The following is a 21,665-nucleotide window of genomic DNA, read 5'->3' on the forward strand; positions in this document are numbered from 1 at the left end:
ACCGCACGACTACCTCGCGCGGCACTGTGGAAGCACATATATTTCACTGTGTGTAGGACTATCACACTGGAAGTAGGTTGAAACAACAGAATACTCCAGTTTGGAAGTTCGATTCCTGGTCCAGTTGTATTTTTATATTTGCTAATTTTACGTTGTGTGATATGGTATTTGGTTTTTTTCGTTATATAGGAATTACAGCAGGTCTTATACAAAACACCCGCAACACAGAAACAATGGTACAATAAAGCACATTTCGTCACTGATAGTATATTTAAAATTCTACAGCTGGTCGTTATTAGTCAATGTGATACACTGTCTGTACCAAAAAGCTCCGAGATTGATTTTATTCTTGAAGTATAAGCCATGCCAGTGTAGTAACTACGACGGCGGCTTGAACTAACAACTGTAAACAACAAATGTGCAATGCACCACCCAGTTGCAAGCAGACAGTGTTGATTAGTGGACGTGCAGCCGTGGTGTATCAACGTTGCTGAGGCGGAAATCAGACGAAGCAACATTTCTAAATCAACACATTCGCCAGAATGGTTTGAAAAAGAGAAAAGTATGTATTTAGTGAGTCGTCTTGATGCACAAGTGACAGATTAAATTACGAATCCTTACAATGCAATTTACACATATGTTATTGTAACTGCTGCGTTTCATGTAGAGATACAATACACAGTACTGACTGACGATACTTGTGAAATATGTGGTTACAGCGTTGCTACATTGCCTCTCTTTAACGTCCATTTCCCAACGAAAAAGTGCAGGAGAAATTTTTCTACTGCTGGTGTGCAAGGATTAAAAACGCTGTGTAATAACGAGTGCATGAAACATACATACCCGTTTTTGTTTCTCCGTTTGGTTATTTCATTTCAGTATACGCTTGACACACTTATTATTTTTCCTCATTTCGAATTCCATTATCGTAGTTCGTAGCTCATTTGTTTCCGATACAGAACTACTGGCAACCGGTACCCTGCACACCATATACACTGAAGCGCCAAAGAAACTTACATAGCATGCGTATTGAAATACAGGCAGAAAACGGCGCTGCGGTCGGCAATGCCTATATAAGACAAGTGTCTGGCGCAGTTGTTAAATCGGTTGCTGCTGCTACAATGGCAGCCTATCAAGATTTAAGTGAGTTTGAACGCGGTGTTATAATCGGCGCACGAGCGATAGGACGCAGCATCTCCGAGGTAGCGATGAAGTGCGGATTTTCCCGTACGACCGTTTCAGGAGTGTACCGTGAATATCAGGAATCCGGTACAGCATCAAATCTCCGACATTCCTGCCGCCAGAAAAGATCCTGCAAGAACGGGACCAATGACAACTGAGGAGAATCGTTCAAAGCGACAGAAGTGGAAACCTTCCGCAAATTGCTGCAGATTTCAATGCTGGGCCATCAGTAAGTGTCAGTGTGCGAACTATTCAACGACAAATCATCCATATCGGTTTTCGGAGCCGAAGGCTCACTCGTGTAGCCTTGATGACTGCAAGACACATGGCTTTACGCCCCGCCTGGGCCCGTCAACACCGACACTGAACTGTTGATGACTGGAAACATGTTCCCTGGCCAGATGAGTCTCGTTTCAAGTTGTATCGAGCGGATGGACGTGTACGGGTGTGGACACAACCTCATGAATCCACGGACCCTGCGTGTCAGCAGGGGTTTGTTCAAGCTGATGGAGGCTCAGCAATGGTATGGGACGTGTGCAGTTGGAATGATATGGTACCCCTGATACGTCTAGATACGATTCTGACAGATGACACGTACTTAAGCGTCCTATCTGATAACCTGCATATATTCTTGACCACTATGCCATCCGACGGACTTCGGCAATTCCAGCGTGATAGTGCGACACCCCACACGTCCAGAAAAGCTACATAGTGGCTCCAGGATCACTCTGATGAGTTTAAACACTTCCGCTGGCTACCAAACTCCCCAGACGTGAACATTGTTGAGCATACTCTTACGGAATTATGGACAGCCCTGCGGGATTCATGGCATCGATTCCCTCCAGCAGTTCTTCAGACATTAGTTGAGTCCATGCCACGTCGTGATGCGACACTTCTGCGTGCTGACGGGGGCCCTACACCATATTAGGCAGGTGTACCAGTTTCTTTGGCTCTTCAGTGTATTTTCTTTTAATTACCTTCATTATCCTGTGCAATACTACTTTTATTAATTTCTCCATGTTTCACGAACGAAATCCGATACGCAACGAAGCTTGTAAGGTTAGGAAATACCGGGTGATCAAAAAGTCAGTATAAATTTGGAAACTGAATAAATCACGGAATAATGTAGATAGAGGGGTACAGATTGACACACATGCTTGGAATGATATGGGGTTTTATTAGAACCAAAAAAATACAAACGTTCAAAAAACGTTCGACAGATGGCGCTTCATCTGATCAGAGTAGCAATAATTAGCATAACAAAGTAAGACAAAGCAAAGATGATGTTCTTTACAGGAAATGCTCAATATGTCCACCATCATTCTTCAACAATAGCTGTAGTCGAGGAATAATGTTCTGAACAGCACTGTAAAGCATGTCCGGAGGTATGGTGAGGCACTGGCGTCGGATGTTGTCTTTCAGCATCCCTAGAGATGTCGGTCGATCACGATACACTTGCGACTTCAGGTAACCCCAAAGCCAATAATAGCACGGACTGAGATCTGGGGACCTGGGAGGCCAAGCATGACGAAAGTGGCGGCTAAGCAGACGATCATCACCAAACGACGCGTGCAAGAGATCTTTCACGCGTCTAGCAATAGTTCGGGTTTTTTTTTTTTTTGTTCTAATAAAACCCCATGTCCTTCCAAGCATGTGTCTCAATTTTTACCTCTCTATCTACATTATTCTGTGGTTTATTAAGTTTTCAAATTTATACTGACTTTTTGATCAGGACTCAGCAGAGACTGAACTGTGGATCTTTGCGACTGCGGGCCTTCCGCGTCAAGGCCAGGCGCGTTGCGTCAGGCTCCGCTACGCGCATCTCCTGTGCAGACTCTCCTCTTCCCGTCACGGCGGCGCACCGTTCCGGGCTGCAGCAGCTTCAGTGAGAGGTCGCAGATGTTGCTTTCGTGACCGCCGGTTCGCAGTCAGCTGCGCTGGGCCGCGGGCTAAGCGAGCCCTGATCAACCTTATGCGCGCCCGCCACCGACACTGACTAGAAGGACACGAGATTAACTCTTACTGTGATCCACTAGACTCTGAAAAACAGCCTAATATCACAGAAGCACTTTTCTTAGAAATCTCAACGATATTAGTCTGCATTGCCCCTTCTTACACAATAGTTGTCATTAATTGTGTTTCTTACATTTGGCTGAAGTTCCGAGGGGGTGGTGTGCACTTGTATTATTTGTTTTCTAGGAAGGCGTAAATTTAAGATTGAACAACGGGCCTTTGTTTGATAGCAAATCCGTTCATACTTCACCGATGTCAACCCTTAACAACACTTATTCCGCAGGAGCAACACGACAAGAGTTCCAATTGTAAACCTTTGCTGTTTACATTATTAAATCTCCTGGCACCCATTCTACACACTTCCTACCCTGAGGCATGTTATTGCCTAAGTGAGCATGTTAAGGACTAATCTTAGGCGTCAAATCGGAAATAATGGGAACACACTTTTTTCACAAGAACGTTAACATAAATTTCGCCTTCAGTGCTTTAAATAATGCACGACAGCGTTTTGGATCCTGTGAATCCACCGTAATATACTCTCGTATTTGTACAAGGTGTCCCAAGAGGAACAGTCAGAAACCAGGGATATGGTAAGAACAACCATTCTAAGCAAACAAGTTCAGTAAAAATGGACTCTAAAATGCATAATTTAAGAGCTACGAACACTACTACATTTTTGATACTGTCAAACAAATTTCCTCAACTATGAACTCTCATTCACTAGAAGATGTGTGTTTAACAATAGAGAAGATGAACAAGTGACCACAGCTCTTTAGGTACGCATCTCAGATTCCATCTTTACTAGACTTTTTTGCTTCGATTCATCGTTCCTCTCATATCCTTGCATATTGATCATTCCTTCGGGGACGATCTGCATGAGGCACATTGTATGAATTTGTATATCTAGTCTTAAAAATGATTTTTATACAAATGTATGTACACATTGCCTTTTTAACAAACATAATCTGTTTCTACTACAAAGACCACAGCACCATAAGATGGACCTACGAGGTCTGCAATGCAATCGTCCATAAACTAGTACTTTTAAGACTTACGGCGGAAATTGTACATACATGCTTCGTTTCCTATGTGATTTGTACCTCGGTAGTAAATACACTCCTGGAAATTGAAATAAGAACACCGTGAATTCATTGTCCCAGGAAGGGGAAACTTTATTGACACATTCCTGGGGTCAGATACATCACATGATCACACTGACAGAACCACAGGCACATAGACACAGGCAACAGAGCATGCACAATGTCGGCACTAGTACAGTGTATATCCACCTTTGGCAGCAATGCAGGCTGCTATTCTCCCATGGAGACGATCGTAGAGATGCTGGATGTAGTCCTGTGGAACGGCTTGCCATGCCATTTCCACCTGGCGCCTCAGTTGGACCAGCGTTCGTGCTGGACGTGCAGACCGCGTGAGACGACGCTACATCCAGTCCCAAACATGCTCAATGGGGGACAGATCCGGAGATCTTGCTGGCCAGGGTAGTTGACTTACACCTTCTAGAGCACGTTGGGTGGCACGGGATACATGCGGACGTGCATTGTCCTGTTGGAACAGCAAGTTCCCTTGCCGGTCTAGGAATGGTAGAACGATGGGTTCGATGACGGTTTGGATGTACCGTGCACTATTCAGTGTCCCCTCGACGATCACCAGTGGTGTACGGCCAGTGTAGGAGATCGCTCCCCACACCATGATGCCGGGTGTTGGCCCTGTGTGCCTCGGTCGTATGCAGTCCTGATTGTGGCGCTCACCTGCACGGCGCCAAAAACGCATACGACCATCATTGGCACCAAGGCAGAAGCGACTCTCATCGCTGAAGACGACACGTCTCCATTCGTCCCTCCATTCACGCCTGTCGTGACACCACTGGAGGCGGGGGCGGGCTGCACGATGTTGGGGCGTGAGCGGAAGACGGCCTAACGGTGTGCGGGACCGTAGCCCAGCTTCATGGAGACGGTTGCGAATGGTCCTCGCCGATACCCCAGGAGCAACAGTGTCCCTAATTTGCTGGGAAGTGGCGGTGCGGTCCCCTACGGCACTGCGTAGGATCCTACGGTCTTGGCGTGCATCCGTGCGTCGCTGCGGTCCGGTCCCAGGTCGACGGGCACGTGCACCTTCCGCCGACCACTGGCGACAACATCGATGTACTGTGGAGACCTCACGCCCCACGTGTTGAGCAATTCGGCGGTACGTCCACCCGGCCTCCCGCATGCCCACTATACGCCCTCGCTCAAAGTCCGTCAACTGCACATACGGTTCACGTCCACGCTGTCGCGGCATGCTACCAGTGTTAAAGACTGCGATGGAGCTCCGTATGCCACCGCAAACTGGCTGACACTGACGGCGGCGGTGCACAAATGCTGCGCACCTAGCGCCATTCGACGGCCAACACCGCGGTTCCTGGTGTGTCCGCTGTGCCGTGCGTGTGATCATTGCTTGTACAGCCCTCTCGCAGTGTCCGGAGCAAGTATGGTGGGTCTGACACACCGGTGTCAATGTGTTCTTTTTTCCATTTCCAGGAGTGTATATCCTTATCGTTATATGGCTTTGATGCAGGAATCAATGAAAGGTTTGCAAAACTAAAGATGTTAAAGCTGAAGATAAAAGAAGGAGAACCATCAACACAGGCAGCAATAGCAAGAATAACAACAGCATGTAAAGAGGGAAAGGGGAAAGTTGATACGTGAAACATGAGGAAATAAAGGAGGGTGAGGAGGTTAAAGAGGCGGAGGCGGAAGAGAAGGACGTCCAGGAGAAGAATTTAATGTCTTCTGTCACTGAAAGTATTATAATGGCCACACGGGCGACACAAGCTTTGGTGATTTATATGTTTGCTTGCTACTATCAGGAGATATTTAAGTTGATAACGTTTTCAACGGCTATGATTTTCCGCAAATGGCTGCAGTTTTTACTGCTGCATTAGGGTTATTTCTTGAAATATCCAACGAATATAAATTGCTACTGTGTTATGTTCAGACAGACACCTAGTAGGAATGAAATGACTGTCGGAACGAGACGTCGGCACTGAATCCTGCCCTCTCCTGAAACGGCGCGCAATATTTGCGAACAGCGATTTACGCGCACGGCTTCTTTTCGTCGAGAAGCCTCTGAAAGTATCTGCAGCTAGAACTGCACGAGTGCCGGCACGTTTTATGCAGACGACAGTGGAACAAAGCAGGCCCGAAGAGGCGGAAAACCAGCACGCCGCAGGCGGGGAAGAGAAAACCGGCGGAATGAGCTAGTGCTAATTAAGCAGCAGACGAAAGCGCTCAATCCCCGAAACGGCGGCGTCTCAGTTTTTATCTGCGCACGTTAAGCGGAATCCTGTTTGCAGGCTGGAGTGACGTAAGCGGAAATGAACGAAGCAGAGTTGGGTCAGCAGTTATGTTTCCAGATAGCCCACTCGATTATAAACATGATGAATAGCTGATGCAGCAACTACTAATTTGCTTCCAGAACAGCAGAAATTCTTGCACAGCCATGGCATTGGTCAGTTTCCATTACAGAGATTGGAGACAACCAGTACTTGTAAGACCAGCTGTATCTTCATATGGATGTACAAGTTAGCTAGGAAAATAGGAAACAACAAACCAGAGCTGACAATTAATATCAATGAATAGGTAAGTTAGTTTATGAGGCTTACAACACCACAGTGAAAACATAAATGATACGTTGAGTTGCACTGTTGCACATTATCACGCTTTCCCATTAGCAGCCACTAAGACCAGTCGCTAACACCTCATACGGACGCCGCGAAGCTCTTCTTCAAGGAAAGGATCAAAATACCCCTTACTGTCTTCTTATTTTGGAACATGTTTCCGCTTTCTTTAGTTTCTTCTGCACATCTTATCTTTAGATTCAAAACCTTTCCAGTTACCTTTTTGGACACTGTCGCACACCGAATGTTTTGGTATTAAGCTTTGCCTTGTTCCTTTATCATTCCGTTATCATTCTTCAGAAATATGCCTGTTTTATGATTATGCTTACCTTTTTGACACTAGCAATGGATAGCCAGATTACGAAGCAACGGACTACGCACCGAGCGGTATGCGATAGGAGACTGTTTGGCGTCGAGATGTCACAACAATGCGCATAAGCGTTCGTTCTTAATCTGAAGTCATTACTGTAATGTTAAGTTCTCAAATATGACAGTCGATATATTTTGTTTATTTATATGCCGTTATGCGTAAGTTTTCTGGTCTGCTGACTATGGCAAACAGTGCTAGCTATTATACAAAAAGAGAAATATACCATAATAGCATAATAAATCTGTAAAGTTACATTAATTGGAGCATAATAACTGGTGTTCCATAAATCATTCCCTGACTACAAACATTCATAAGGCATGAAATATGATACACAGACAAATACTTTGTAACTTGGATTGCATGTGCAATTCCAGTTTTTTACATACATACATACACAGATAGTTTGTTACAGCTCCCAATGACGTAACAACAGCGGAATCGGACGCCATTTGCAAAACACGTGTACTCGAACCAGGAAAAACCCAATGTATCCTCTGGTATCACAAGGAACTGTCATCAAAAACAGTACAGAGAGAATTCCTGGCTGATTTCTTTGGACTTATCAGGAAGACGTCTCTCAATGAATGAATTGTCTGCACACTAAGTCGAGGCCTGCCTCTTCTAGGGAAATCACAGACGCTCCCTATTTCCTGAAACTTGGCATAACGCATCTTGATACGTAACACTTGGCGAAGTAAGAAATCAGAAAAAGATATGTCGGATACGGCCTTTCTGCCATACATTCCCAGAGTGACGGACAGAATCGGCCGTATATTGCGCAAACACGGCGTAAAGACAAGGAAGATCAACGAGTGTCTTAGATCGGCAAAGAAGAAAAGGAACCCACTTGCAATGTCGGGAATATACTGCATACCATGCACATGCAGAAAAGTTTATGTCGGAATGACTAGACGATCAATCAACACCAGGATCAAAGAACATAAGAGACACTGCAGGTTGGGGCAGGTGGAGAAATCGGCCGTGGCAGAGCACGCACTGAAAGAGACCGACCACGTAATAAAATTCGACGACAAGGACATTCTGGCTGTAGAGAAGCACTATCACACCCACTTGTTCAGAGAAGTTGTAGAAATACAAAAACACGTGAACAGCTTTAACAAGAAAGAGGAAAGCCTTAAGGGTCTCCGGAACGCCCTATACTTGCAATGTTAAAATAACGCTTATAAATTACATCTTTCCTCACAAAGTATTTGAGGTAGGAAGTTGAACTTTTTACAGATTATTTATTGGAATATGGGCTACAACTTAACACAGGGATTTTACAAAATTTTAGTTCAGTTATTAAAGATGATTTTTTTTCAATTGTAATGAAAATTCACATTTTTTTGCAATTTTTTATTTATATATTCAAAAATATACAGTTTTTTGGGAAAAGGCTGTGTTAAATTATGCAGAAGGTACTGTGTAACATTTACTGAAAGATTGAAACAAATATGTTTGGAAGATCCTTAGAAAACATGTAATTAGTATGAGAAAATAAAAGTTTTGGGAATCGAGCGACAAAGATTGGATTAACTTTTTAGTGCATTCCAGGTCCATAGGATGGATTATCTTCATCCTCTGCAAACTCCTCCTCCAGCTTCCTCTTGTTCCTCCTCCTGTTTACTCTTGCTTGTATTTCTAGACTCTTTACAGCCCTGTCTGCAGCCCGAAGGCGTTCCTTGTCTAAAGCAAGCATCGCTCGTACCATGTTAGAACTTATCTTCATTCCCATATTTCTAAATACCTTGCACCTTACAATGTTGCCATCATTGAAAGTCGCAACAGCATCATATACACCAAAGTGAAGTGTTTCTATTCCAACAAATACAGTCTTGGGGATTCTCGACCATATAACACTATTTACACTTTCATTGGGGTTTTGAATTTTTCCGTGAATACACTTTTTCAACAGTTCAGGTGCTGATAAGTCTCTGAAAATAGGTTTTATACTTTATCTCACATCACTAAAATGTACCTGATGAACACGGACGTTAATAATAACACCATTTGACAGCAGTTTAACAGCGCCACAGTGGATCACGCCCATGTAGAACACATTTCAAAAAAAATTTAAAAAGTAGTTGTAGTCTTCGGAATTGAATAAATTATATATCTATTAAAAGGTAATAGTCTGCAGATTCAGAAAACGCAAAAAAGTAAAAATTGAACTTTTCATGATTTTGAGCCTTTCCGGAGCCCCTTAAGGTAAACGGATCCTGGCTTCCCGTACTGCAGCGAACGACCGTCGCAGGTAGCAAGAGGAGAACCGCACCGGAAATGACCGCGGAGAAGCCCTCGGACGTTGGCGCGCCAGGTACATATAGTCTGCGGCCGTGAGCTCGGCTCCCCCCTGGCGCAGAACCACCAAGTACCTTGGCGTAACCTTGGACTCTCGTCTTACGTGGAAACCCCACATAGACGAGGTCCACAGGAAGGTCTGCGCCAGAATGTCCATCCTATACCCTATCCTGAACACAACCAGCTCCCTTCCCTGCCCAGTAGCAGTAAATGTATACCAGGCCCTGATCCGGCCGGTAATGGAGTATGCGTGCCCTGTCTGGGGATACGCGGCAAAGCAGCACCTGGACAAACTCCAGAGGCTGCAGAACCGCGCCCTCAGAAGGGCACTGCATCTACCTCTTGGATTCCCCACAGACGACCTGCACGCCGCAGCCGAAATCCCACTCCTGAGAGAGCGTTTCCAGGATCTGGCAAGGGCCTTCTATGAAGGTACTTCCAGATCCGGAAATGCACTCATCCACTCCCTAGGTAGGTATGACATGTCCCGCGATAAGCACAAGCGCCCTATGACGATCTTCGACGATTAAGTCGAAGAGAAAATCCCAATACCCAATCCCTAATCCAGTTCCTTCCCATATAACACCAATCATCTCGCCTACCTCAGGCAAGTACCAGACACAATCACAACAATCATCACATATCACAGACACCAAAAACTATAGAAAAAACACACACACACATGTACACAGGGGAGTAAAAACCGAAAGGCTACAAACTCCCCCTCACACTTCCCCAAAGAGGGGAAAGTAACAGATGAAAGCAGCAGCAGCAGCAGCTCGGCTCCAGTTCACCATCGGCAATGGAGGGTGAAGCTTTGTCAATGCCAGCTACTCGTGCTGGCGAAACGTCAGTAAAATCATCGGATGAACGTCGGCCGAAGAACCCGAGACACAAGCCAGTAGGTAGCTCGTCAACAAGTGGCCACGAAAGCCTGAACAACTTCTGCCTACTGCCAGGTCTTCAATTAAAGATTATTTGGAACATGTAAGGTGCTACAGAAAGTTACTTGCACGTATGCGAGCCAGCATTCAACACCATATACACTATGTGATCAAAAGTATCCGGACACCTGGCTGAAAATTACTTACAGGTTCGTGGCGCCCTCCATCGGTAATGCTGGAATTCAATATAGTGTTGACCCACCCTTAACCTTGATACAGCTTCCACTCTCGCAGGCATACGTTCAATCAGGTGCTGGAAGGTTTCTTGGGGAATGACAGCACATTCTTCACGGAGAGCTGCACTGAGGAGAGGTATCGATGTCGGTTGGTGAGGCCTGTCACCAAGTCGGCGTTCCAAAACACCCCAAAAGTGTTCTATAGGATGCAGGCTAGTCCATTACAGGGATGTTATTGTCTTGCAACTACTCCGCTACAGGCCATGCATTATGAATAGGTGCTAGATCGTGTTGAAAGATGCAGTCGCCATCCTCGAATTGCTCTTCAACAGTGGGAAGCAAGAAGGTGCTTAAAACATCAATGTAGGCTCGTGTTGTGATAGTGCCACGCAAAACAACAAGGGGTGCAAGTCCCTCCATGAAAAACACGACCACACCATAACACCACCGCCTCCGAATTTTACTGTTGGCCCAACACACGCTGGCAGATGACGTTCAACGGGAATTCGCCATACCTACACACTGCCATCGAATCGCCACATTGTGTTGCGTGATTCGTCACTCCACACAACGTTTTTCCACAGTTCAGTTCAATCGTCCAATGTTTACGATCCTTACACCAAGCGAGGCGTCTTTTGTTATTTACCAGCGTGATGTCTGGCTTATGAGCTGCCTTTCGACCATGAAATCCAAGTTTTCTCACCTACCACCTGACTGTCACAGTACTTGCAGTAGATCCTGATGCAGTTTGGAATTCCTGTGTGATGGTCTGGATAGATGTCTGCCTATTACACACTATGGTCCTCTTCAACTGTCGGCGGTCTCTGTCAGTCAACAGACGAGGACGACCTGTACGCTTTAGTGCTGTACGTGTCCCTTCACGTTTCTATTTCACTATCACATGGAAAACAGTGGACCTAGGGATGTTTAGGAGCGTGGAAATCTCGCGTACAGACGTATGACACAATTTACACCGAATCACCTGACCACGATCGAAGTCCGTGAGTTCTGTGGAGCGCCCCATTCTGCTCTCTCACAATGTCTAATGACAGCTGAGGTCGCTAATATGTAGTACTTGGCAGTAGGTGGCAGCACAATGCACCTAATATGAAAAACGTATGTCTTTGGGGGTGTCCGGGTACTTTTGATCACATAGTGTATCTTCCCTGCAGCACACTTGGCGCGGATTTGGGAAAAACGGATCCATCGGCTCACGATCATACAAAACTAAATTCCAGCAGATGCCGACTCTTGCATTCCCATTAGCCAAAAACAGTTACTCACAGCGCGACAATGTATTGGCTCAGACTAAAATCCTTGCCACCGATTCAAATACAACGAGTAACACAGGGCTGCGATGTTTCAGCGCTTTATACGAGAGTGGGTCAATTAGAGTGGCTTTTTAACGCTCTTTACAAACATGTAACCTGTGTTCTTCTAACACCCATTGTTTTCACGCAATTCTTAAAGTTTCCTATTTTTAAATTTCTCCCATAATATATACTGCAACAGCTCGTAAAGTCGTTCAAGATAATCGACTGTGAAAAAATCGATACTTCTCGAGTTGTTTAGAAGTACATAAAAACGCAGCACAGTCATTTGAGTAAAAATCTGAAGTGAAAGCTGTGTTGTAACGGCGTTACCAGGTTACTTCAAATCAGACTAATAACGGCGACTTCATGAAAAAGATAATGTGTAAATGATCCCGATGTGTTTTGTTACACCTGCGGCTCTCTGACTCTCAAAAGCAGAAGAGAACATATCATTTGTCAAACAAGCATACCTACCATATCTCGGTGTAAGGTTAGGAGACCAGGAAAAAGCTTCTGCGCCACATATTGCTTGTCAAACATGGGTTGCATGTTTGAGGAAATGGACACAAGGCACGCAGAAGTCGTAAAGTTCGGGATTCCAATTGTATGGAGAGAACAAGAAAACAATGTCGATGATTGCTATTTTTGTATTGTGGAAGTTGGTGGCCATAACAAGAACAGTATGAAAGGAACTGCTTGTCCAAACCTAAAATCGGCCGTAAGAGTCCTACCACATGGTCCTAACATTTGCTTGCCTGAACCGCCCACTACTTTAGAATCTTCAACATCATGACCGTGAAGTGAAACTTCAGATCGTGATTATTACCGCACATACAAAAAAGGACAACCAGAGCAGTTTTACACAAGAAGAACTGAACGGCTTGGTACGAGATCTGAGTCTCTCATAAGAAGCAGCGCAAGTTCGGGGGTCTCGATTACAGGAGAAACATCTGCTTACCCCGGGCACAACGTTCTACTCATTCGATCAAGAAAATCAGAATTTCTTGAGTATTTCATTACAGGAGACTCTTGTTTATTGCAAGAACATCGAAAGTGTATTATCAAGATATGGTCTTAAATATAATATGAATGAATGGAGGCTATTTATAGAGTCTAACGAAAGGACCTCAAAGCCGTATTTCTACACGCTGGAAAAAGGCGTGGCTCAGAACCAGTAGCATATCCCGTGCACTTAAACGAAACCTACGAAAATATGGAGACGCTGCTGACGACATTAAACTACTCGAAACCCCAATGGGTTGTATGTGGAGACCTGAAAGTAATAGGAATGATGCTGGGACAACAGTCAGGCTTTACGAAGTTTCCTTGTTTCCTGTGTCTCTGGGATAGTAGTGCCCGGGAATCTCACTGGAGTAGAATAGAATGCCCTAGAAGAACAACAATGAATCCTGAAGAGAAGAATGCGATAAGAGAATCTCTGGTGAAACGAGAGAAACTCATCCTACCGCCTCTTCCTATTAAACTGGAAATCATGAAACAGTTCGTCAAAGTATTGCCTAAAGATGGTGACTGTGTTAAGCAGGTCTATATGAGATCCAAATTTTCATTTCTGCCTGAGGCTAAACTTAAAGAAGGAATATTTGTGGGATCGAACATCGTAAGTCTGATGAAATATGAAGTATCTGAAATGAACTAACATAAGAACGACTCGGCTGGTCCCGGCGGAGGTTCGAGTCTTCCCTCGGAAATGTGTGTGTGTGTGTGTGTGTGTGTGTGTGTGTGTGTGTGTGTGTGTGTCCTTAGGATAAATCAGGTTAAGTAGTGTGTAAGCTAAGGGACTGATGATCTTAGCAGTTAAGTCCCATAAGATTTCACACACATTTGTACATTTTTGAACACAAGAACGACTGGCTTGTAGAGGATTTAAAAATGCGATTGACAATTTCTTGCTGCTGTTGTTGTGGTCTTCAGTCCTGAGACTGGTTTGATGCAGCTCTCCATGCTATTCTATCCTGTACAAGCTTCTTCATCTCCCAGTACCTACTGCAGCCTACCTGCTCCTGAATCTGCTTAGTGTATTCATCTCCTGGTCTCCCTCTACGATTTTTAGCCTCCACGCTGCCCTCCAGTACTAAATTGGTGATCCCTTAATGACTCATAACATGTCCTACCAACCGATCCCTTCTTCTAGTCAAGTTGTGCCACAAACTCCTCTTCTCCCCAATTCCATTCAATATCTCCTCATTAGTTATGTGATCTACCCATCTAATCTTCAGCATTGTTCTGTAGGACCACATTTCGAAAGCTTCTATTCTCTTGTTGCCTAAACTATTTATCGTCCATGTTTCACTTCCATACATGGCTACACTCCATACAAATACTTTCAGAAACGACTTCCTGACACTTAAACCTATAGTCGATGTTAACAAATTTCTCTTCTTCACAAACGCTTTCCTTGCCATTGCCAGTCTATATTTTATATCCTCTCTACTTCGACCATCATCAGTTATTTTACTCCCTAAATAGCAAAACTCCTTTACTACTTTAAGTGTCTCATTTCCTAATCTAATTCCCTCAGCATCACCCGACTTAATTCGACTACAATCCATTATCCTCGTTTTACTTTTGTTGATGTTCATCTTATACCCTCCTTTCAAGACACTGTCCATTCCGTTCAAGATAATTTCTTAGAGAATAAGAAAAAGGCAGATTTCAAAGGCGTGTTGGAAAAAAAATATATTGACAGCTCTTAAAAACTTTGAATGCAATATGAGCCTCAAAATCCATTTTCTTCATAGCCATCTTGACTTCTTCTTGAGATTTTAGCTAAGAACATGGAGAAAGGGCTCATCAAGACGTGAAAGAAATAGAATCACGATATCAAGGCAGGTAGGATGGAGAGATGATGGCTGACTACTGTTGGTCTTCATGAGGAGATAATGTGGAGCTGCAGCACAGAAGATAATCTCGAAGACAAAAGAGGTACTGAAAAAATGGTTCAAATGGCTCTGAGCACTATGGGACTTAACACATGAGGTCATCAGTCCCCTAGAACTTAGAACTACTTAAACCTAACTAACCTAAGGACATCACACACATCCATGCCCGAGGCAGGATTCGAACCTGCGACCGTAGCGGTCGCGCGGTTCCAAACTGAAGCGCTTAGAACTGCTCGGCCACTCCGGCCGGTAGGTACTGAAAAAGTGCTCTCTACGTAAGACCTGGAAAACGTTGAACTCAAATTGTGATTAGGTCCACGACCAAACGGTATAATTATGACAATTTTATAGCATTATTACAGTTTTCTCATACGTGACAGGCAGAATCTTACTTCATATTCTGCAACAGAGGCCAACATTTAATAAAAATGACCCTTCAGGATTAAAAGCCTCGAACAAAAATTTAATTTCGCAGCTCTGTGTAATTAGTCCTGTAAACCGTCGTTTCACAAGGCTGGGGAATGATGTATTCACAAGGCTCGGAAATTATTACAGTGTTCCATCGTTCTTAAAAAGGTTAGGCGAAATCCACTAGAGCAGTCTTTAAATTCTGGGCACCCTGACAAAAAGTGGAAGACGACGTGAAATGAGCTGCGCCACCGTGTCGGCGGCAGTAATTTGGCAGATGGGCGGCCGGCCGTGGCGAGCAGTGAGGGAGCGGAGCCGCACACACAGAGCCGCGGCCGCGGTGACACAAAGCTGCCGCGGTGTGGGCGTGCCTCCCCCGCCGCCGCGTTATGAAATGGGACCGCCGAGCCGGCAGCCCGCGCGGCCCACAATCGATACGATGCCAGCCTCAGACTCAGACTGCTACTGAACACAGTGCCTGCTTCGGATCAGCATCTCCAGTACGTCGCAAATCTAGGAAACGCTTACGAGGCCCCATCTAGTTCCTCTCTGTGCCGAAACTGTCGTCGGTATGCTACGGAATATTCAAACAAGTGGGTGATCAAAACGATCACTTAAAGTTCAATAGTTGATGAAAGAAGTTACAGGTATCAGTTCCTCGGTACAACACACGCAGGTGACAGTAGTCATGACACAGCGATATGCACATATACAGATGGCGGTAGTATCACACACACATGCGCTCTGCATTGGCGAAGCAGCCATTTCTACTATGGTGATTCATCTGAAAAGGTTCCGTCGTGATTATGGCCGCAAGGCGGGAATTAAAAGACTTTGAACGCTGAATAGCAGTTGGAGCTAGACGCATGGGACATTTCATGTCTGAAATCGTTAGGCAATTCCCTACTTCGAGATCCATAGTGTCAAGAGTGTGCCGAGAATACCAAATTTTAGGCATCACCTCTCGTCACGGATAACGCAGTGGCCGACGGCCATCACTTAACGACCGAGAGCAGCGGCATTTGCGTAGCGTTATCAGTGCTAAAAGGCAAGCACATTGCTTGAAATAACCGCAAAAATCAGTGTGGGACGTATGACGAACGCATCTGTTAGGACAGTGCGATTAAATGTGGCGTTAATGGGCTATGGCAGCACACGACCAGCTTCTGCTAAGAGCACGACACCGTTTGCACCGCATCTCCTTGGCTTGTGACCATACCGATTGGACTCTAGACGACTGGAAAACCGTGGCCTGGTCAGATGACTCCCGATTTCAGTTGGTAAGACCAGATGGTTGCGTTCGACTGTGGCGCAGACCCCACGAAACCATGGATTCAGGCTGTCGACAAGGCACTGTGCAAGCTGTTGGTGGCTTCATAATGGTTTCAGCAGTGTTTACATGGAATGAACTGAGTCCTCTTATCCAACTGAACCGATCATTGACTGCAAATGATTATGTTGGCTGCTTGGAGACTATTTACTGCCATTCGTAGATTTAATGTTCCCAAACAAGGATGTCATGTCAGCAGGCCACAATTATTCGCAAATGGTTTGAAGAACATTCTTGAGCATTTGAGGCAATGGTTGACCACCCAGAACGCCCGACATGAATCCCATCGAACAGTTATGGGACATAATCGAGAGGTCAGTCTGTGCATAAAATCCCGCAACGGCAAAACTTTCGGAATTATGGGCGGCTATAGAGGCAGTATAGCTCGGCATCTCTGAAGGGAACACCCAGCGACTTGTTCATTCCATGCCACGTCGATAGACTGCGCTACGCCGGGTAACAGGAGGCCTCTCATGATATTAGGAGGTATCCCATGACTTTTGTCAGCTCCGTGCAAAGACAAAGACTGAAGATGATTAAAATAGGATGAACAGCAGTGATACACAAAAAGGCGTGGGTGTGGGCAGGTTTGGAGGAGGGGGGCGGGGGGGTATCGGATTGTGCAAAGTGAAATTGGCTCTGGACGCCAAGCACCCCAGTTATGCTACAGGTTGTAAAATTTTTAAAGATGAAACATACTACGAGTAGACCGGATGGGTAACTTGTGCAATTCGTAATGAGAAGCTCGTAGAGCCTGTGACGGGCCAACAAGTTCGGCGCATTGTTCCCTGGCGATCAGGCTAAGTGCCGGTCCCTGCAGCTCGCGGCTACATAATGCCGCCCAAATTACACGGCCACACCCAGAGGGGGAGGAGCCCACCCTGCCCCAGCCACGACAATGCCGGACGCGGTCGACAGCCGCCGCAGATCGATCCAGGCCAGCGCGGCGGCAGGGAAGTCGCATCCCACAAATTCTGGCTGGCCACTTGCTCCGGAAGCTACTGGCTGACTCCGCTTAAAAAGCAAGCTCTGGATGTCAACAGAGCAACCCGAACCCTTGTTAAGATCCCTGTTGTCTCCAGTCTGCTTTGTTGACGCTCTTGTGGACAGTCTGTCCTGTGCATGTCGCATGACACATGCCCCCCCCCCCACACACACACGTCCCTCCATTACCAAACTAACTATTCCTTGATGCCTCAGGATTGGACCTGTCAACTAAGCCCTTTGTTAGATATCGATGTAATCTTTCTCAGTCTTCTGAATTTTCGCACACTTCAAAAACTACCATTTTCCTTATGTCTATACTGATTATCGTCCACGTTTCACTTCCACTCACGACGCTTCACTCCAAATACTTTCAGGAAAAACTGTCTCAGTACTTACATTTATATTCGACGTTAAGAATTTTTTCTTTTTCGGGACACTTTTCCTGCTATTCCACATCTTCTCTTACCTCGTCAATTATTTCGCTACCCAAATGGCAAAACTCATCCACTACTTTCCGTGTATCGATACATATCTCTTTTCCTCAGCATCGCCAAGTTTCATTCGAGTACATTGCGTTACCATTGTTTTATTTTTGTTGATGTTCATCTTAGCTATCACCCCTTTTCAGGACGTTATCCACTCCGTTCAACTCTTCTTCAAAGTCATTTGCCGTCTCTGACAGAATTACAATGTCATTATCAGTGTCAAAGTTTCTATTTAATGCTGTCTCACGCGTCTCTAGTTTGGACGTATCTTTAGAATGTTAGCACGGTTTCAGTTTTATGATTCCAGTGAGTCCACTGATATAAAATTTGGTCCATTTTATCTATTATTCTACTTTTTTGTAAATCTTCGAGAATGCGATATGTCTCATTAATAACACTATTCTCCCACAAGCGTGCTATCTCTCAACGAAAAATAGTGGACTACTATAGTAAAAAGTAAGAAGACATATTGTGACTAACACAAAAACTTTGAAAGTTTATAAAATATCAGATATCACTTGTACCAACCAAAATTAAATCTTTGAATGTAACGACTGCTGAAAAGTATAATTATTTACTTAACGAATGAGTAGTAGTTTCAGCATCCAATGGCGATAAATAACGTGTACGTTATGCCTCAAAAGTCAATCAGAATAGCGTATTGTTCGTTTTGAATTTTAAGTAAAAAGTGAGTAAGGATCTATTTTTCTATAAAGCGGCGAAAATAAATCAAGACCCGTTGAAAAAGTAAAACTCATCCAGAACATGAACGATGTTTGCGAAGACCGATTTAGTTAACAAAATTTCTCATTTTCGTTTCAGACAATGAACTACGAGATTACTAAAGGATCGCATTCCGCGGATCCTGTTCCAGATAATAAGACCTTGCAGCAACACATTTTACTTAACTGGGGACGCTTTAGTTTGATAAGAGTGACAATCTGAACATTCCCTTGTAAAATGCGATTATGTAGTCAACTTCAAACGAATGAAAAAATGAAACTCTGACATAACGCTTTTCACAATATTGGGTCCTATTAAGGATTATATCACGCCCGTCAGTTGTGTGTGTTATAGTTGCTCAAGTAACATAGCTGTACAAAAGCGCAAAAAATACGCCCTCTGGGAGCAGACATGAACAGAGGTCGGACTGCACAGTGGAGATCCACCTAAATTTATTTCCTCATTTCAAACAAAGTAGAGAAAATTTCATAGTTCTATGGATGCAATCTGTATGTCCATTCATTTCCAAAAGTGACAATTACGAATTTGCCCGACCAGTTTTTACCCGTGGGCGATACTTGGGAAAGAAAGCCACGTCAGCTTGTCTCGTCACCTGAGTAAATTGTCGGCCAGAAACTATCAATCTGAAATTAGTTACCCCTAATGAGCATATGATCCTTGACTATGTACAGGGTGTTTCAAAAACGACCGGTATATTTGAAACGGCAATAAAAACTACACGAGCGGCGACAGAAATACACCGTTTGTTGCAATATGCTTGGGACAACAGTACATTTTCAGGCGGACAAACTTTCGAAATTACAGTAGTTACAAATTTCAACAACAGATGGCGCTGCAAGTGATGTGACAGATATAGAAGACAACGCAGTCTGTGGGTGCGCCATTCTGTACGTCGTCTTTCTGCTGTAAGCGTGTGCTGTTCACAACGTGCAAGTGTGCTGTAGACAACATGGTTTATTCCTTAGAACAGAGGATTTTTCTGGTGTTGGAATTCCACCGCCTAGAACACAGTGTTGTTGCAACAAGACGAAGTTTTCAACGGAGGTTTAATGTAACCAAAGGACCGAAAAGCGATACAATAAAGGATCTGTTTGAAAAATTTCAACGGACTGGGAACGTGACGGATGAACGTGCTGGAAAGGTAGGGCGACCGCGTACGGCAACCACAGAGGGCAACGCGCAGCTAGTGCAGCAGGTGATCCAACAGCGGCCTCTGGTTTCCGTTCGCCGTGTTGCAGCTGCGGTCCAAATGACGCCAACGTCCACGTATCGTCTCATGCGCCAGAGTTTACACCTCTATCCATACAAAATTCAAACGCGGCAACCCCTCAGCGCCGCTACCATTGCTGCACGAGAGACATTCGCTAACGATATAGTGCACAGGATTGATGACGGCGATATGCATGTGGGCAGCATTTGGTTTACTGACGAAGCTTATTTTTACCTGGACGGCTTCGTCAATAAACAGAACTGGCGCATATGGGGAACCGAAAAGCCCCATGTTGCAGTCCCATCGTCCCTGCATCCTCAAAAAGTACTGGTCTGGGCCGCCATGTCTTCCAAAGGAATCATTGACCCATTTTTCAGATCCGAAACGATTACTGCATCACGCTATCTGGACATTCTTCGTGAATTTGTGGCGGTACAAACTGCCTTAGACGACACTGCGAACACCTCGTGGTTTATGCAAGATGGTGCCCGGCCACATCGCACGGCCGACGTCTTTAATTTCCTGAATGAATATTTCGATGATCGTGTGATTGCTTTGGGCTATCCGAAACATACAGGAGGCGGCGTGGATTGGCCTCCCTATTCGCCAGACATGAACCCCTGTGACTTCTTTCTGTGGGGACACTTGAAAGACCAGGTGTACCGCCAGAATCCAGAAACAATTGAACAGCTGAAGCAGTACATCTCATCTGCATGTGAAGCCATTCCGCCAGACACGTTGTCAAAGGTTTCGGGTAATTTCATTCAGAGACTACGCCATATTATTGCTACGCATGGTGGATATGTGGAAAATATCGTACTATAGAGTTTCCCAGACCGCAGCGCCATCTGTTGTTGACAATTGTAACTACTGTAATTTCGAAAGTTTGTCTGCCTGAAAATGTACTGTTGTCCCAAGCATATTGCAACAAACGGTGTATTTCTATCGCTGCTCGTTTAGTTTTTATTGCCGTTTCAAATATACCGGTCATTTTTGAAACACCCTGTAGGTATATGAGACGTACGGAGATAGAGCGGTAGCAAAAAACTAGTGCCTCGACCTGGGGATCCTAGCTCACAGCTTCAGATCGCGGGCGTTGGAATTCACTAGGGACAGCGTCCTCCGGTGTTAGGTAAACCATAGCACGCCGTAAGTGTAGGATGCAATCTGATAGCACCGCAAGATCAGATCACTCAGAACGACTGGAGCAAGTCGGTGGATGCTGGCGGCTGGAAGAGGGCAGACGCTGGCTGGCTCTGGACTCACCTGGTAGGCGGGCGTGTTCTCCTTGTCGCGGGCGGCGTTGGCCAAGTTCTTGGCGGGGATCATGGCGGTCCGACTGGCGCAGCTCCCACTACTACCGTTGTGCCATCACAGCCTCCACCACACTCTCTGACAGGACGGAATCCCAGCACGCGAAGCAGATGAAGCCGACCTGATGAATGACAGCGGGTTCTAAGGCGAATACTACGGCAAGGACAGCGGTGTTCCGAGGGGCCAGACCAGCATCGAGACAGCTTGCCAAAAGAGGCCGTGTTCCAATTAGAGATTCCTCTCGGTGGTATCTGTGCAACGATTTACGAAATCGTGAATAATATGTTTATGGCCGTCTTACATTGGCCCATC

The 21,665-nt window shown here is 45.1% G+C and overlaps 1 protein-coding gene across 3 annotated transcripts in view; it reads right to left on the minus strand.

Moving 5' to 3' along the window:
* Positions 1–21,665, minus strand: part of LOC126202929 (mitogen-activated protein kinase-binding protein 1) — a 939,171-nt gene that overhangs the window by 275,033 nt on the left and 642,473 nt on the right. The window contains exon 2 of one of the 3 annotated variants that reach the window (XM_049937025.1): positions 21,306–21,474. The exons of the other annotated variants lie outside the window; for them this stretch is intronic. Coding sequence (XP_049792982.1) covers positions 21,306–21,368 — 63 coding nt within the window. The 5' untranslated portion in view covers positions 21,369–21,474. The remainder of the gene's footprint in view (positions 1–21,305; positions 21,475–21,665) is intronic. 3 annotated transcript variants of the gene reach the window in all.

The sequence above is a fragment of the Schistocerca nitens genome, chromosome 9 (genome assembly GCF_023898315.1).
Source record: "Schistocerca nitens isolate TAMUIC-IGC-003100 chromosome 9, iqSchNite1.1, whole genome shotgun sequence".
NCBI lineage: Eukaryota > Metazoa > Arthropoda > Insecta > Orthoptera > Acrididae > Schistocerca > Schistocerca nitens.